The sequence below is a fragment of the Nansenia antarctica genome (assembly GCF_963989245.1).
Source record: "Nansenia antarctica genome assembly, chromosome: 9".
Taxonomy (NCBI): domain Eukaryota; kingdom Metazoa; phylum Chordata; class Actinopteri; order Argentiniformes; family Microstomatidae; genus Nansenia; species Nansenia antarctica.
Window position 1 is genome coordinate 33,108,770 of NC_137679.1, and position 19,090 is coordinate 33,127,859.

General features: G+C 45.3%; 1 protein-coding gene across 1 annotated transcript in view; it reads left to right on the plus strand.

The window, feature by feature from the left end:
- The window catches only part of tmc3 (transmembrane channel like 3), a 21,845-nt gene extending 2,876 nt beyond the window's left edge, over window positions 1–18,969 (plus strand). The window contains exons 3-23 of the mRNA XM_080538846.1: window positions 1,578–1,653; window positions 2,986–3,067; window positions 3,235–3,341; window positions 4,018–4,116; window positions 4,896–5,038; window positions 5,518–5,665; window positions 6,329–6,372; window positions 9,451–9,598; window positions 10,002–10,111; window positions 10,335–10,416; window positions 11,150–11,416; window positions 12,247–12,375; window positions 12,685–12,752; window positions 13,846–13,974; window positions 14,788–14,898; window positions 15,318–15,443; window positions 15,549–15,627; window positions 15,986–16,031; window positions 16,184–16,463; window positions 17,651–18,294; window positions 18,502–18,969. Of these exons, the coding sequence (XP_080394972.1) occupies window positions 1,578–1,653; window positions 2,986–3,067; window positions 3,235–3,341; window positions 4,018–4,116; window positions 4,896–5,038; window positions 5,518–5,665; window positions 6,329–6,372; window positions 9,451–9,598; window positions 10,002–10,111; window positions 10,335–10,416; window positions 11,150–11,416; window positions 12,247–12,375; window positions 12,685–12,752; window positions 13,846–13,974; window positions 14,788–14,898; window positions 15,318–15,443; window positions 15,549–15,627; window positions 15,986–16,031; window positions 16,184–16,463; window positions 17,651–18,294; window positions 18,502–18,764 (3,181 nt within the window). The 3' untranslated portion in view covers window positions 18,765–18,969. The remainder of the gene's footprint in view (window positions 1–1,577; window positions 1,654–2,985; window positions 3,068–3,234; window positions 3,342–4,017; window positions 4,117–4,895; window positions 5,039–5,517; window positions 5,666–6,328; window positions 6,373–9,450; window positions 9,599–10,001; window positions 10,112–10,334; window positions 10,417–11,149; window positions 11,417–12,246; window positions 12,376–12,684; window positions 12,753–13,845; window positions 13,975–14,787; window positions 14,899–15,317; window positions 15,444–15,548; window positions 15,628–15,985; window positions 16,032–16,183; window positions 16,464–17,650; window positions 18,295–18,501) is intronic.
- Window positions 18,970–19,090: the final 121 nt, after the last annotated feature.

Consider the following 19,090-nt stretch of genomic DNA (forward strand, 5'->3'; position numbering starts at 1 on the left):
GAGAGAGAGAGAGAGAGAGAGAGAGAGAGAGAGAGAGAGTGAGTGAAAGAGAGAGCGAGAGAAAGAGAGTGAGAGAGCAAGAGAGAGAGAGAAAGAGAGAGAGAGAGAGCAAGAGAGAGAGAGCGATGGAGGATGGAGATCGAAGAGGAGTGGTATAGATAGTTAGGATAGATTGCTAGATACAATCTAACATAGACAGAGCAGAGTGAGAGCAGCGCTGGTGTTCTGCTGAGTGTGTACCAAGCGTGGCAGGTTTTATATGGGCGGTTTGTTATTGCTGCGAGGGCTTTATTGCCATCATCGGGGATGAGATGCAAGCCTGCCTTTTACACCCTCAGTAATCTCTGGGTGAATGCCTGTGATTACTCCCACTGCAGAAACATCTCATATTTTATACCACAAACCAGAGATTTCTGCCACCGTTTTCAAATGTGAATCTTGTGAATTTGATTATGATAAAAATAAAAATAAATGACTCCATGCTCACTTATATACAGTGTATATACAGTGTATATATATATATATGGAGAGAGAGAGAGAGAGAGAGAGAGAGAGAGAGAGAGAGAGAGAGAGAGAGAGAGAGAGAGACTGGGCTGGTGGAGGTAGAAATCGGAGGACGGGCTCATTGTAACGCATGGAATGGAATGAGAAATGGCACTGTGTCAAACAGGATTATCTACCTCTACCACCAGCCTCAATCATCACAACTTCATCAACAGCACAGAAAGCACAGCATGCTGTAGCCTGTATATGAAGATGAAGGGACTTGGTGAATAGTGTGTGTTAGTATTTCATGACAGCTGAGTGGGTAAGAAGCCTGTTGAGTGAGGCATCATTGATTAAAGCATGGCTTATTTCTCTGCGAACTTGCCCAGTTCTGTCATGTGGCGTGCTCTTCCGACCGCTAAAGCACCTGTATTAATGGCTTCACCAGTCAGCCTCGCTCACACACACACACACAATAAATCTAAACTAGGATCAGTTTCATAGAATCATCTTGAAGAGCACAGAGTGCTGAAAGTGCATTTCAGCTGAATTTGGATCAGTCCCTACGGTAATATGTTATGGTGGAGGCTGAGCGGACCAGAGAGTGGACCAGTGTATTGGATATGGGTTTGTTTCTGATCTTCTGTCTGTCACATGGTGTCCCAGGCCAAGATCAGCTTTGTCAGCCATCTCTCTGTACTTCAGAGACATCTTAACACTAGAACAGCCGTGCCTACTAAAAGTGCCGCCTCGGGGGTCAAATGACCAATTGTGTGTAAATAGCTCAAGCTGCTATTTACACACAATGACCACTAGTTGGCCGCTTCTAAGTTAGCCTGCTTCCTACACAGAAAAACGGCAAAATAGCTTTATATTAGCTTATCCTGATGTGATTTTGAAAATTTAAGGATACTGGGTGGTAGAACGCACATATCCAGGAAAAGTCATGAAAGGAGGGTCCTGAAATTTGATCGAGTGCAAAGATATAACACTTATTTTTACTCACAGGGGTGGCTGTTCTAGTGTTAATGGAAATGTGTTATAGTCTTCATCAACCTATGAGGGACGAACCTGTTTGTTTGTTCCCCCAGGCAGGCCAGAGAGATAGTTCTGAAGTACGAGGGCCGACTGACCAGGACCCGAGGGTACCAGGCTGCGGGGGCAGATGTAGGTACACACACAGACACACACACACACACACACACACACACACACACACACACACACACTCAACATAATTATCTTCTTTTTTTTATTAGCCTCTTTCTACAAATTAATTTTGTAGATAATAAACAGCCTTTGTCAGACTTGGCTGAAAAACTTGCCATTTTTGACTGCTGCTCACTGCACTGCAGCAAACAGATAGTGAATTCTGCTATGGACTTTGGCTTCCCCTTGTCCAGGCTGAATTATACAACCTCCCCTCTGTCTCTGTGTGTTTATGAGACAGCAGGTTAGAACTCTACACAGCTACCTCTGCCTGTAGGCTTCTCCCTCTCCACACACACACACACACACGCACACACACACACACACACACACACACACACACACACACATACACACACACGCACACACAAACACACACACACACACACACACACACACACACACACACACACATACAGACACACACACATACAGACACACACGTGCGCACGCACACATGCACGGACGCACACACACACACACATACACACAAACATACATACAGACAGACAGACACACACACACATATTCAGACACACACACACACGCACACACACACACGCAGGCACACACACACACACACACACACACACACACACACACACACACACACACACACACACACACACACACACACACACACACAGCCAACACCATGACTAAATTTATAGCCTGTTGTTATGGCCTAGTTTAATTAAAATGTTCCAGAGGCATTGGGCAAGGCTGCCCAAGCACCATTAAAATTAATTGACTTTTAGCAAGTGGATTGAGGATGAATTATTAATTATAGAGATTGGCTTCTGGTTAATTGAAATTAGAATTCACATGAATTAGTTTGACCGACTTCCTCTCTGTGAATAATCTGAATGTCTTGTAAAAGTAGCCTCTCTGAGAATGAATCAAATTGATTAAGCAGAATATATGTTGATCATGCTGCAAAATCTATATTTATTTTACGGTCAGACTTGTCTTTGAAAGGACTGTGTGTCAAAGGACAAAGCCTCTGAGCAAATGTGGTTAACCTCCCCCCTTACACTAAACAAACATTTGTGTAATTGACAGAACCTATCCTTCCTCTCATGACACGCCCACACACACGCACACACACACACACACACACACACACACACACACACACACACACTCACACACACACACACACTCACACACACACACTCACACACACACACACACACACACACACACACACACACACACACACACACACACACACACACTCACACACATACACACACACTTACTTTATTACACGTTTGTCCTCTTTTTCAGCTTCTCAAGAAAATCTCCCGGTTGTTGTACAACATCATTGTGCTGTTTATTCCTTGGGAGATGAGAATCAAGAAAATTGAGAGTAAGAACCTTTCATCTTTTTATTTGTTTTATCTCTCCTTTCCAATGAGTCCATTTCATTTACAGGACGACCGCTGACTCACACTGATACTCTGCTTTGGCATGGAGACTTTGGAAGCCCTGTAGGGGGCTAACTCTAGATGTGTCATTCATGTTTCTTCTCTGAAGGCCACTTTGGGTCAGGGGTAGCATCCTACTTCATCTTCCTCCGCTGGCTGTTTGGAATCAACATCGTCCTCACCGTCATGACCGGAGCATTCATCGTCGTACCTGAGGTCAGTGTGTGTGTGTGTGTGTGTGTGTGTGTGTGTGTGTGAGGGGGCGTGTGTGGGTAGGTGGGTGGGTCGGTGAGCGTGAGGTCAGGGGGTCATTAGTTACCTGCGGGAGGTACTGGGTGTGAGATTGATGGGTAGATATGAAGATAGTTCGGTACTCTCGATAGATAAATTCAAGGCTCAAAAGACAATCTTAGTTTTCTAAAATGTTTCGATAGGAGTAATTTTATATTTCATTATTGCATAGCTTGAGTATAACAGAAGGCCCAATTGGACGCTCTAGAGGTGTGCTTGTAAAGCATGGCAATAAAAACAGCACCTTTGCCATGAGCCTTCACAGATAATACATGGAGGACATTGTTTTTGGTTACGCCACGGCTAGGAAAGGAGAGTAGATTTATGCCCGTCTCAGACACACGGACACAGGCAATTTCCTCAGCTCTCAGCTGGTCTATCACTCATCCTCTATTTCCCAATCTTCTCCCTCCTCCATTCCTCCAATTTTATCCCTCCTTCCTCCTTCCTCCTTCTGAGCAACCTCGCACATCCTTCCCTCTGCGGTCACACTCACCCACCTCTACTGCAGAACATTATTCAATCAATTAATCAGTCAGTCAATCAATCGATCAATCGAGTGATCCTTCCAACCTAACTTGTTTACATTTTCCCCCATCAGCTCCTGGCCGGAGCGGCGTTCGGAACGACCCGGAGTAAAACCATTCCCAAGGAGCACCTGTCCTCCGCCCAGGACCTGGACACCATCTGGTCACTCGGGGCAAGGCTCTCCCCTCCTCTCCTCCTCTCCTCTTTTCACCCTCTTCTTCTCTCCTCCTCTGCTCCTCTCCTCCTCTGCTCTTCTCTTCCTCTCCCCCTCTCCTCCTCTCCTCTCCTTCTCTCCCCCTCTTCTCCCCTCCTCCTCTTCTCCTCCCGCTTTGCTCCTCTCCTCCTCTCCCCCTCTCCCCTTCTCCCCCTCTCATCCTCTCATCCTCTACTCCCCTCCTCCTCTCCTCATCTCCTCACCTTCTCTCCTCCCCTCTCATCTTCTCCTCCTATCCTCCTCTCCTCCTCTCCTCCCTCTGTATCCTTTACTGCTCTGTCAATACTACATTACCATCCTGGGAATAGACTAGAGACTTGTTTAAGCATTACATCACTGATCCCTACTCTGCCCTCTACAGGTGCCAGATACAGTTAGTTCAATCATGATGTTTACACATAATAACAAAAATCATCCTCGAGGATAGTATACAATAAAGGCAAGGACTTATTGCGTTTGTGGAAATGTGATTGTTATTTGCAATGATTTGCCTATACTTAGGCATAGTTGCCATACCTTTTTCTCTCTGTGGTTCTCTCCTACCACAGCACTATCTCCAGTACTCATCTCTCTCTCTCTCTCTCTCTCTCTCTCTCTCTCTCTCTCTCTCTCTCTCTCTCTCTCTCTCTCTCTCTCTCTCTCTCTCTCTCTCTCTCTCTCTCTCTCTCTGTGTGTGTGTGTGTGTGTGTGTGTGTGTGTATGTGTGTGTGTGTGTGTGTATGGTTCTCCCACCACAGGGCTATCTCCAGTACTCTGTGCTGTTTTACGGTTACTACGGCCCGGTGCGGAAGATCGGCAGTGCCAACTACCGCCTGCCCCTGGCCTACTTTCTGGTTGGGATGGCTGTTTTTGCCTACAGTTTCATCATTCTGTTAAGAAAGTAATCATTAGAGTTTCTCATTGATATTGATTGATGTTATCGATGTTGGTTAATGAAGTTAATTTACGTTGTTCCTGAGTAACATGATGTCAATGTAAAGTTAATTTAAAATTGATCTGATTACTAAAGAGTGACTATCAACCTTTGATTGGTTGATCTGACTAGTCTTTTAATGCACCAATCAAGGACATGATGCCATTGAACTACATGTAGCTGTGTTGTCCATTGAACTACATGTAGGTGTGTTGTCCATTGAACTACATGTAGCTGTGTTGTCCATTGAACTACATGTAGCTGTGTTGTCCATTGAACTACATGTAGCTGTGTTGTCCATTGAACTACATGTTGCTGTGTTGTCCATTGAACTACATGTAGGTGTGTTGTCCATTGAACTACATGTTGCTGTGTTGTCCATTGAACTACATAGCTGTGTTGTCCATTGAACTACATACTGTAGGTGTGTTGTCTGTTGTGTCCAGGATGGCTAAGAACTCTCGTCTGAGCCTGGCCAGCGCCTCTGATGAGAACTTCACCTTCTGCTGGAGGGTCTTCTGTGCCTGGGACTACCTGATAGGCAACCCTGAGGCTGCTGAGAGCAAAGGAGCTGCCATCGTCAACAACATCAGGGTGAGACTCTCCCACACACACACACACACACACACACACACACACACACACACACACACACACACACACTATATACGCATGCATCTACGCATACGCACACACGCACGCACGCACGCACACACACACACACACACACACACACACACACACACACACACATACACACACATACTATACAATAGTCTGAAGTGCCATCTATGAAGCATGAGAAACTCTCCACTCTATTCCTGTGATGTGATTTCCAGTGATCCCCTACCTGTAATTGACTCCTCACACTCTCTTCAAAGGAGGTTTATGTACCATTGTATTAGTGCTGATTTCCCAGCGGCAGCCTGTCTGTCATTCAGAGGATTTCTAATCTGTACTCCATGTATATAAACAGGATCCCAGCCTGCCAGTTGAGCTCCAAGTTTAGACAGCAAAGCAAATACACATTCCTTTGTTCTAATATGCTTAGTGGGCTAATGGTTAAGTACAAATCATTATGCTATATTGCCATATTCTGTTTATTTATTTGACCTGCTTCAGTCTTGAGATTGAAAATCAATTTTCACAGAGAGAGAGCTGGCAAATATAGTGGTGTTTATTCAGTTATTAGATTCCCATAAAAGGATCAACATACTGTCAAAATATGCAAACTCTGCTTTTTTTCTACCTCTCTAGGAAGCCATTGTTGAGGAGCAAGAGAAGAAGAAGGACACAAGTCTGTAGGTGTTTTATCTCTTTGTTTTGGTATTTTCTGTTAGAGTTTCTAGTGGTGTGAGCATAACATCAAGACATCTACATCCCCAACTGTACAGTTTCTCTACTATATAATAATAATAACAATAATAATAATAATAATAATATTCTAGCATTACGACTGCCAATAGCCCCAGGCCCAAGCATAGATTACTTTTTCCTGCTATTACTGATTATTCACTTACTTAGTCAAATGTATTTGTTGTATGGTAAGTCGCTTTGTATAAAGGCATCTGCTAAATGCTCAAAATGTAATGTAAATGCAAAACAAAGGGATCTTAAGACTGCATTTACATTACATTTTGAGCATTTAGCAGATGCCTTTATACAAAGCGACTTACAACAAATACATTTGACTAAGTAAGTGAACAGGTAGAGTTGGCAAAACAGGTAACAAAACACAGACTTTACACAAAAACAAAAGGGGAGAAAGCGAGTCTCCAAACAAAAGTTGAACAACGGACTAACTAAACTCCAAAACAGAAAGAGAGATAACAAAGTCTCCAAAACAGAATGTGTATGCAATCAAAGACTTTACGTTTTCTAGAGTGGCCAACACACGGTACACACACACACTGATAAGACTGAGCAGGAAGTGGAGGGAACAGAGGGAACATGAAGCCACAGTGCAAACATCTTACAGACATCTGTCTATGGCTCTGGAGAGAAACTCAGAACTACACAGATAAGTTAACCAGACAGATAAGATAGCCAGACTGTGTTTACCACCTCAAATTAATTAATTTAGGCCCAGCCAAATCCATGTTTAGAGGTAGCTAGCTAACATTACATAATTGATCATACTCGTAAGACTTTTCAAAAAATGCCGGTCGAGAGAGGACGCTGGCGTTGCTTGTTCACTGCTTCTCCGCCCGAAATCTAGATATAATTGCAGTATACAGAGTAGATTGTCCTACAAAGACACTTACAGTACAGGCCAAACGTTTGGACACACCTTCTCATTCAATGTGTGTCCTTTATTTTCATGACTATTTACATTGTAGATTCTCACTGAAGGCATCAAAACTATGAATGAACACATGTGGAATGATGTACTTAACAAAAAAGTGTGAAATAACTTCCTCAAAGTAGCCACCCTTTGCTTTTTTGTTGTTAATAAAATAAAATAAACGTGTTGTTCATAAAATATATAATAATAATATTATATATATATATATATAATAACATATTATTATTAACACATATTATATTTAATATTATTATTATTATATATTTTATTAACAACAAAAAAGCAAAGGGTGGCTACTTTGAGGAATCTAAAATATAAGACATATTTAGAGTTATTTCACACTTTATTGTTAAATACATAATTCCTATGTGTTCATTCATAGTTTTGATGCCTTCAGTGAGAATCTACAATGTACCAGATAGTCATGAAAATAAAGGAAACGCATTGAATGAGAAGGTGTGTCCAAACTTTTGGCCTGTACTGTAGATTTAGATTTAGTAATCTAAAAATTAATTAGACCCCTATACTTTTTATTTTAATTTTATTATTATTATTATTATTTTTTATTATTTTACTACTCGCTCTTTTCAGTTTGTAAAGCGTCTTTGAGTGTCTAGAAAAGCGCTATAAGTCTAATGTATTATTATTATTATTATTATTATTAAACACACAGATGCAGATAATCAGTCCATAACCCATGAGTGAAGTGAATGAGTGAGTGAGAGAGTGAGAGAGTGAGGTGCCCCAGTGAGCGGCCAGAGAGGGACACCTAGGCGATCCGTCTTGAGAAATTAGACCCCATCCGTTACAATTTTCAATATTTTATCAAGCTACACCTTGGTGGGTTACTCTTTTTCCAGGTTTGGGGGATTTTACATTTTATTCACGTACAGTAATTGGAATTCAAATCACTTCCTGGAATGAGTGGATTTGAAAAGGAATTCACCCCAACCCTGCTCGCAACACAAACACATTAGTACCACTGACTCAATGAACCAAGCAACCAAATACAGTAGTTCTATATTTCCCCTTTCTCTGGTGTGTTTTTTGCCTCCCTCCTTACCAGCCAGCATTCTCCATCGGGCTCATACTGTATCTGACAGATTTATGCACCCTCCGCCCAGTCCATTGCAATCCCAGCAGAACACACGCGTAGGCGAATGCTTCCTGGTGTAACTCATACCACGGTCCCTTTATTGCAGGGGTTGACTGGATGTAAATCACCGTCAGAGCTGAGGAACACATTACAGTTGGATTAATGCCTCTTGGGTATTCCGGGTCCTCCTCTCTCACTGCACCCCCGACCCCCGGGGTCTCCTCCATATCCATCAACCTCCCTCTCTCATCAATCACTCTCTCTCTCTCTCAGTCATCACAGACTCCACGTCTAGGTCCGCTCTCACTGTCACTGGGACAGCCCTCATTGTAGTCTCGTTATGGTGGACCGATGCGTCAAACCCGGCCTTCATTGAGACAACAGAAAGAGCGTCAATCCAAAACGGACGGCAACAGAACCGTTGGCTTTACCTTACATCAATCATCATCCCACAGCACTTTCCCCCAGTGCGTCGTGTTGCGCACCACACATTTCTGATTCGCGCCCAAAACAGGACTATTTGATTAAGATTTGAGTGAGCATGTTGTTCCTTATCGTACAATCTATACTCAGTCCACATTGTTTCACGTAGCTATTGTTTACACATACTGTTTCACATTGGTATTGTTTATACCCAGCACTCAAGTTGATGAGGGGGGATGGCATCCCCCCCTGATATAAAAACGGTCAAAATCATCCCCCTTCTAAAACTGCCATCCCCCCTTTCCATCCCTTGTGTCATTTTATCAATGAACGTGGTATTACTGCTATTTCAACATTTAGTTTTGCTCATATTGAGTAAAATACTGTGGGTGAGGGGGAACGCACACATGCAATGACATTTTTACCAAGTCACTGACACTGAAGTCACTGACCCCCCCCCACCCCTCTCTCTCTCTCTCCCTCCCTCTCTCCCTCTCCCTCTTTCTCTCTCTCTCTCTCTCTCTCTCTCTCTCTCTCTCACTCTCTCTCTTCCAGGGCAGTCTTGATCAGCCTGCGTATCCTAGCCAACATCCTCGTCCTCCTGTCTCTGGCTGGCAGCATCTACATCATCTACTTTGTAGTGGACCGATCTCAGAAGCTGGAGCAGACCAAACCAGAGCTAACGCTGTGGGAGAAGAATGAGGTAGCATAGCTTCATTACGTTCATTAAATAAAACACTAAACTTGTCTTTATCCACCGTTCCCCTATAATGGAAAGTTCCGTTCCAAAAGGAATCTCGCCAGTTGAATGATTGTTTGATCCTGACTGTTTTTTTAGGATGTCATAACAATTAATTGGATACGGACCTTGAGACCAATAGGATGGATGTTTATTGTCAGCCTTATTTGTTACCATCTGTCTATGACAGCTGATAATGTAATTCAGCTCTCAATGGATGTCAATACTGTAGCTAGCCGTGTGAGGCTTTGAATGGATTATCCAATGGATTTGAGCAGAACCAGATGCGTTGTGTAATGATGGCGGCAGACGAACAGATACGGTATCAAAACAAAAGGAATGCTGTCACATGCTGTCCCCTCCCCAGGTGAGTGTAGTGGTGTCCCTCATCACCATGATCGCCCCGTCAGCCTTCGAGTTAGTGGCTCAGCTAGAGATGTACCACCCTAGGACCTCGCTACGCTTCCAACTGGCCAGGTCAGAGTTCAGAGTTCAAAGGTCACAACCAGTGGTTTGGAGCACTGGACAACATCCATGGCATGAGAATGTTGAAATCACACTGGGACATTATGTACACACAATTGTACACATACAATATAGCTGCATGTAACTTCTGTGTAATACCAGAAGAACCATGTAATAACAATGTATTAACCACAGTAATAATAACACTAGTAATTCATGTGTATTATTTCTTCAGGGTACTGGTGCTGTACCTGGGTAATCTCTACAGTCTCATCATTGCCCTGTTGGACAAGGTCAACATTATGAGCTCCTCAGCTGTGAGTATATGGACATTTCATGGAAGAAATACAGTATTCTTTTTCCATTTTCTCCTCCTCTCTCACAATAGCCACCCCGTCAATGACAGTTACAGACATTACTCAGCCGCCCGCCTGCTCTCAAACACCCGGTCCCGTGACCACATCACTCCTGTCCTACACTCTCTCCACTGGCTCCCCATCAAAGACCGTATGAAATTCAAAGTACTCTTCCTCACATACAAAGCCCTCCATAGCATGGCCCCCCCTTACCTGACTGACCTCCTTCTCCCCTACCCGTACCCTCCGATCCTCATCCACTGTTCCCCTCACTGTCCCACCCTCAAAACTCAAAGGCTTTGGAGACCGTGCCTTTTCACGAGCTGCACCCCGCCTCTGGAACTCTCTCCCTCAACCACTCAGAGACTCACCCTCACTCTCCACTTTTAAATCCCACCTCAAAACCAACTGTTCTCCCATTCATACAACCTCCCCTACCCCTAACCATCTCCCCTAACCCCGCCACTACCCCCCCCCCCCCCCCCAGACATGCATACAACCTAACCTAACCCTGCCACCCCCTCCCCGTTCGTTAACTCTGTGTTCTATGTGCTCATTATCTGTTGCTTGTTGTTTCTGTGTTTTCCGTTTTCCCCATATTGTCAGCGTCTTTGAGCCTTGGAAAAGCGCTATATAAATATAAGGAATTATTATTATTATTATTATTATTATTACATTCCCATGTTGTTCCCAGATCATCATTCCAGGGAACTGGTCTGACAGCAGTGCTTTCCTGGCCACTGTCTCTCAGACTGAGGAGGAGAGTCTGTCCACCCTTGTATCGGACATCTCCGTTTCCGACCACAGGAACAGCACCACAGCTACCATTGCGATGGCTCTGGACGTCAACACCAGCACCAAGAGCACGGTGCTGAGCATGCTGACCGTGTACAACCACACGGGCCCTTCCGGCAGCAGCAGCTCCAAGCAGGATCCCTGCTGGGAGACTTACGTGGGACAGGTGTCGGAATCACTTCATTCCTCTCTAGGTTGTTTATTTCAGAAAGTTGCTCGCTGAGCGGAAGTTAGGAAGTGCTGGCTTTTGTCCCAGCCCAGCATTATCCCAATTGATTCACTTCCAATCAGTTCTTGTGGATTATTTGTTGAATCCAATGTTTTAGGTTAAGAGGCTGTCCTACTCACAGGGGAACTACCGGTACATCAGGGGAGGCTGGTGGAGGTAGAAATCTGAGGACGGGCGCATTGTGGTGCATGGAATGGAATGAGGGATGGTATCCACGTGTTTGATACCGTTCCTCATTCCATTCCATGCATTACGATGAGCCTGTCCTCCGATTTCTACCTCCACCAGTCTCCCCTGGCCTGAACTCCATTATTAGCTGTCTATGAAACATAATACGATATTCGCTAAACCATGTAAGCCTATAGCTCTCAGTCCGGTAAGCACAGAGATCATTCTAGATCATTCTCTCTGAAATGACTGTATAATCACCAATCTCATCCCTCATATGGTCACCGTTAATAGTTATTAAAGTCATTATGCTGACATGAATAATGGAAATGTCTTGTCCCGGTGCGTTTGCTTTCCCCTGCTGCGGCCCTGAGGTATAGATTGAGTATCGATTGAATTGTACAGCCAGACGCTTCCGTCATGAAACTGTCATGAGTGAAGGACGCAACATTACATCACTTTGTTTTGGTTAAATTGCACATAAAACAATTACAGGGCGTATTATTTCTGGCTCCTCTTTGTTAAAGGAGAGGACGAGGACGGGAAAAAAAATCGAAATACATTTGTTATGTTTTCTGTGTTGTGTTGTGTTTCTCTAGGAGATGTTGAAGCTGTCCATCATTGATATGATCTTCACGGTGGCCAGTATCCTGCTGATTGACTTCATCAGAGGCCTTGTGGTCCGCTACCTCAGTGACTGCTGTTGTTGGGACCTGGAGAGTAAGTTTGTAAGTACTCATCTCTCATTGACCATGACTTGTGCTATATAAATCAAGTGTGATTGATTGATTGATCGACACAACTATAGAAATATCTATATTTTTGTCCTCTAAATTCTACAACCTTGATCCTCTGTTTATACTTTCATTTACGTTGTTTTACTACGTTATTTCACAGAGGTCACATTGTCGTTTATAGTAACGACCGTGGGAAGTTGCACAACAGAGCAGATGAGAGGGCCTGAATCATTATCGCTAGTTCAACTCAAAGGTTACTATGTGTCTCACTCCCTGGTGTTCTTTCTTCTTCTCTGACAGCCTGAATATGGAGAATTCAAGATAGCGGAGAATGTTCTCCACCTGATATATAATCAAGGAATGATCTGGTATGTATGATAACAATGTACCTCAAGATATTACATACAGTATGACATTAGTGTGTGTTACCTGCAAGCCCTGCTGTTGAAATAATGGATATTTTCAAAATGAAATAAAAACTTGAGCACAATGGCTTTCTTGCTACTTCACATTTACGTGGAAAGTTACGTGGAATGTTTCGGCCAACACCTTCTGAAAGTCTGTTGACCTAAATGACCTAAATATGTTCATACAGTATACATGAAGTAGCAAGAAAGCAAGTGTGCTTACATGTGTTTCGTCGACGGGATGGGGGGGGGGGGGGGGGGGGGGTTGTGGGGGGCGCTGGCGGTAAATGGATAGCGCTAGCACTAATGGTGATCTAATAATGGTCTAATTGTAGTTAGACACCCCCTTGTTAATTGTAGTTACACACCCTATTGTAGTTGTGCTTCATCTTAAAGTGAAATAATTCATCATTATGATTATTAGGATGATCATCAGGCTGTTTTGGGGCACTTGGTGCCCTACGCACAGCACGTGAAGCCCGTGTACATAGCGGCACTCCTGACTCTGAGAACCTGGAAAAGCAAGCTACGGTGTGTGGGGGAAAAAAAAAAAAGATGAAAGAAGAGTGTTAGATATTGCAAGTCATCATATAGCTGTAATAGGCTAGTTAAGCCAGAACGACCCCTGTGACCCTGAAGGCGTTGCTCGGTCCGGTCTGGTATATTTCCATTCCACACCTCCGTGGTTAGGTGGACAGTATTCCTTTGTTCATTTTAGACCCGTCATTTTGGCACTGATGAAGTTAATGATCCGCAGCCAAGAGCCACAGGATGTAATGTGTTTTATATGGGGTGTGAGGTGACCCCAGCAGAAGAGTGTGTATGCGTGTGTGTGTGCGTGTGTGTGTGTGTGTGTGTGTGTGTGTGTGTGTGTGTGTGTGTGGTGTGTGTGTTCATTGCGAGCGCGTGAGTGGGATAGGTGACTAGGGGATGGAGCTCCAATAAGAAGCAGTATAAATCTGTCCCACTTTTTTCTCCCCCCCCCCCCCCCCCCCCCCCCCCACTTCTTTCCCCTCCTCCCCCCCCCCCACCCCGTCTCTCTCTCTGGTCTCAGGATGGGTGCGTTCTTCTCTCCCTGCCTGCCTGCCTTTAACGTGATGAAGCTGATAGGCCTGATGTACCTGAGGAGCTGGGCCGTGCTCACCTGTAATGTACCACACCAACAGGTGTTCAGAGCCTCAAGGTCAGCCGTGGCCAGAGACTCACACACACACACACACACACACACACACTCACACACACACACACACACACACACACACACACACACACACACACACACACACACACACACACAGCAGTATTACATACTTCTTGCCCCTCACCTGATCTAATTTTCCAGCTCTGTGGAGAAAGGGAACAAATCTGTAAATAGCCTCTATGCTGCCCTCACACACACACACACACACACACACACACACACACACACACACGCACACGCACACAGCCCCCAGCACTCGGCCGACTCTGATTTATGTAACGAGGCTGTCGCTGCCTCTTTCAGGCCTTATCAGTCACTCCCAGATGTAGTGGACATTACAAGCATTCACACACACACACACACACACACACACACACACACACACACACACAAACACACCCCATTGACTCTCCACTGATGAGAGAGCTCTTCATGTGGACCATAAAATCCCACGAAAGAGGTGCAAGAGAGGATTGATAATGACACATTTGCTGATTATTAGAAAAGTGTACACGGTAGAATGTAGACTACCAATACTCTGTCCTCTTGGTTATGGTCTGTCCTCTTGGGTATGTATCATTTGAAAGTATTAGACACAAGCAGTAGGCCTCGGTAGGATCTTATCTCTAGTCAAATAGGCATAATTGTTTTATTATGATAGTGAGGTCATTACAGTACATAATGGTATCCCCCTACTCTACACCCACTGTGCAGAGCAAAACATATATTGTGTGTCAAACGTCTTGATGTATGTCTGTATTGTTTTAGACGAATATGTCTTTATATGGTTTTCAGATCAAACAATTTCTACGTGGCGATGCTTCTATTCATGCTGTTTCTGTGTATGCTGCCCACCATCTTCGCTATTGTGAGATACAGACCATCACAGCACTGCGGACCTTTTAGGTAAACTACCCTCTCTGCAGAGTTCTATAAACAGTTGTGCCCTTGTGTGAGCCCTTGTAAATTAAACTAATGCAAGCCCCACTTTTAACAGCTTCCCCAAGAGAGATGCTGTGAACAGTATTGACAACCCAGAACTCAGGAAACTGGCAGAGTTGAATAGATCTCATTATCATCAGTTGTGTGTAGATGATGGCAGTAAAATGGAGGAGATGTCAACGATGTGTACGTTTAATTATCCCTTGCCCTTTAGGTTCATCCTTCTCTGTTCTGCAGTAGTCACGACGATATGATTTATTGTTTGTGTGTGTGTGTGTGTGCGTGCGTGCTTGCGTGTGTGCCTGTGTGCGAACGCCTGGGTCTGTGTGTGTGTGTTTGCGCACGCGTGGATGTATGTGTGTATGTGTGTTTGTTCCCCGCAGTGGTCAGGAGAAGATTTATGACATCATCTCGGAGACGATCACCAACGACTTCCCCCTGTGGTTCGGTAAAGTGATGGGTTACGTCACCAGCCCAGTGGTAGCGCTGCCAGCCCTGCTGCTGCTGTTGTGAGTGCACCACACACACATACACACACACACACACACACACACATCACTTTACACACAATATGCATTACAGTAGGTGATCAGCCATTGCCATCTCTGTTTCAGCATGCTCATCTATTACCTCCAGGCCATCGCCAGATCCCTCAAATTCACCAACAACCAGCTGAGGATGCAGTTGCAGACTGTGAGTTCAGGGTTCCTACAAGTTTCAACACGTCGAATTTAAGACCTTTTTAGACCTCTTTGAATATAATTTCAGACCTATTTGCGACACCATATGATAGCTATTTGTCATCCTCAAGGTGATGAAATTAGGGATTTCACTGCCATACAGACAAATTTTTTAGACCTGATAACTGAAATGTGGGGCCTTTTTAGGCCTTGTCAATCGGATTGCTGGGTTTTAGACTTTAAAGCTTTTTAAGTCCAGCGCGGGAACCCTGGAGTTAGTGAGGTTCTCCCAGTCAATGACCATTACGCAGAGGGGCTTCATGAAGAAAGTCACATGTCTAACTGTACGTCTGTTTACATCTCTGTGTTAGGAGCGAACTGAAGACAAGAAGAAAGTATTCCAGCAGCTGGCTGCAGGTAATCTAACTCATGTTCTCTGGCTGGCATACTGTCAATAACTGCTATAAGGGGTAGTGTCAGTTCTATGCATCTCCAGCTGTGTGTGTGTCCCCCTCCCTCCGTGCCGCCCCGTTGAGCCTCACCCTCTGACCTCTGACCTCTGACCCCAGCGCGGCTGCTTTCCCCCGAGGGCGGAGCAGGGGACAAGAAGCCTGAGCAGCAGGACAGTGATGTCACCAGCCACGAGTCGTCCGTCCGCACGCCGTCGCCCCGGCGCAACGGCAGCGTCACCAACTTCCAGTCGCCCGTCCGCCGTGGCAACAGCATCCGCACCATCGCCCAATCGGCGTCCAGGCCGGACGTCACCCGGGGGCCCGTGGCCGGTCCGTCCAGGAGTCCCATGGTGTCGATACTGCACAAACACCGGCTGGAGCAGCACGTCCCCAACAGGTGTCACTGTATCAGCCTCCCTTCCTGCAGTACATACTGGCTTACCCAACATGTAAATTTTTACATTGACATTTTTGGCGTTACACAGGGTCCTTGAAATCCTTGAAAGTTTGTGAATTTGAGAAAAAAAAAATCAAGGTCTTAAAAGTTTTTGAAAATAGACATGGGTCATTGAAAGTGCTTGAATTACCCTCTCTCTAAAAATGTTTATATATATATATTCAAAGATGTTTTACTTAGCTCGTCTCGTCTTATATGAATGAATGAATGAATGGTCTTTATTGTCATTGATATAGTACAGGTACCAAACAACGAAATTTGGGAGGGGGGGCTCCCCTGGTGCTAGGAAAAAAACTAAAAACAAGAAGGGAAAAGAGCTGGTTTACATAAATAAAGGCTATGTACACTATCCACTATAAAACACTGTGCTGTACTCTATGCTATGCTATACCTATTCTAACATTTCCTATCTCTGAACCTTATGTACCCGAGGGTTGTCATATTGCACATAGTGTTATAGTAAATACGTCTCTAAATTCTCTAACACATATTTCACAATATATTGTTTTGCTGTGCTGTGGTAGAGAAGACAAGAGATCTAGTGTTCACACATTCAAGCCTCTCTTTTTAATTGTTGTCTGTGAGCAGATAATTCCTATTATAGAAATTATCATCTAGATCTGTCTCAAACTATGCCGTGTTGGGTCCTTGAATTTGAAAGTCATTGAAAGGTGCTTGAATTTGATGTTTCAGAAGGTGTGGGAACCCTGATTACATTTTTGACACCTTTATCCAAAGCGAGTTACAATTTGTCTAAGTAAGTGAATCATCTATCCAGGGGCCATTCGCAGTCATAATGCTAGAAGAAGGAAGAATTACTTTTTCTTTCTTTTTTTCCCCTTTTTTAAATTACAGTACAAAAACTGTGCAGGGGGTTCGTGGAGATGAAGAGGTATTTTAGGAGGGGCAGTTAACTTACCCTACCAACATATAACATGTCTACCCTCCTCTCCCTGTGTCCTTCCCTTCACTTCCCTTTCATTAAAGTGTGTTTTCCTAACCCACCACAGGCACCCACCCTACCTGGGAGGACCTAGCGGCACGTGCAGGTCCAAATCCTACCACCATGTGGCGTACAACCCCACGGCTCGCTACTCGGAGAACACCCACTCTGAGCCCATCTACAGGAAGACCATCAGGCCCATGCACCCCGCCGAGGCTGCTGGGATCGTCACAGCCCAGAGCTACGTGGGCCACGTGGGCCGACGCACCCACACCACGCGTTACGTCATCGTCAACGAGCACGACGCCAGGAAGAAGCTCCTGCGTTCCGCCACGCGCATCCCCCGACACTACCGCATGGACGACCCCGGGGAGATCGTGGAGCTGTACCCTCGTAACATCAAACGCTACACCCCCCGCAACCCTCACCCTCACCCCCATCCCCACGTCCACCCTCACCGCCCCCACCCGTCACAGCCACACCTGAGCGAGGAAGAGGAGGACGAGGAAGGAGGGAAGAGCGGGGCCAGGAGGGGGGCGTTCGGGCGCTCTCTGTCTGACCTCCACCAGGCCGCACACGCGCGCTTCTACATCGGCGACCGCGTGGAGAGCCAGTTGTCCATGGCCAAAGACAGTCACGCCGCTAGGGGGCGGTATGGGACCCAAGAGGAGGAGGAGGAGGAAGGAGAGATGGACTCAGAGGATCTGGAGCTCCGCTCCCGCTCTCCTCAGACCAACATGAGAGGAGCCGAACCCCCGCTAGGCCCTGTAGCCAGACACCCCCATACACAATCCCCCGGGAGACACTCCACGCACTCCCAGTCTCCGGGCGGCCCAGGGAGGCCCATGGAGTCACAGGTCACAAAGAGACATCTCCTCACCCATTCCCAGTCCCAGTCTCCAGGGAGACACATGGAGCCCCAGGTCACAAAGAGACATCTCCTCACCCATTCCCAGTCCCAGTCTCCAGGGAGACACATGGAGCCCCAGGTCACAAAGAGACATCTCCTCACCCATTCCCAGTCCCAGTCTCCAGGGAGACACATGGAGCCCCAGGTCAAGCCAAAGACCTCCAGGCCCAAGCTGGAGCGGTCCCTGACCGAGTCGGACTCAGCCTCCCTGGCGTCCAGCAGCGACCAGCAGAACAGCAGCACAGACCAGTACATCCAGGTCATCCACAACAAGGAGAAGTACCTCAAGTCGGAGGCGAGGCAAGGCAAGCTGGCCAAGAAGAAGTCCAAAGCTAGTATAGATCACAACGTGTCAGGGTCCAACGAACTGGTTTGCTCCAATGTTTAAATGCATTTGCATTATGATCTAACCTGTGTACATTGTGTTTTATAGGGGATACATTAAGTTGTTTAGTAATAACGTAAAGCACAGAGAATTCAAAAGAGGCTTCGTATAGCCCATATACAGGTATGGGAAATGTTACACGTGTGTGTGCATGTGTGTGTCTTAACAAAAAGCTCTATGCCTATCCTATACAGTAGCCAAAGCTCACATTGTCATCTATACTGTGTACGCTATCCAATAAATATATACCACATCTCTACCTCAAGTGAATAATAGTAATATCTACTATCAAACAAGGTATTTGACTATTTAATCATCATTTCCATCTG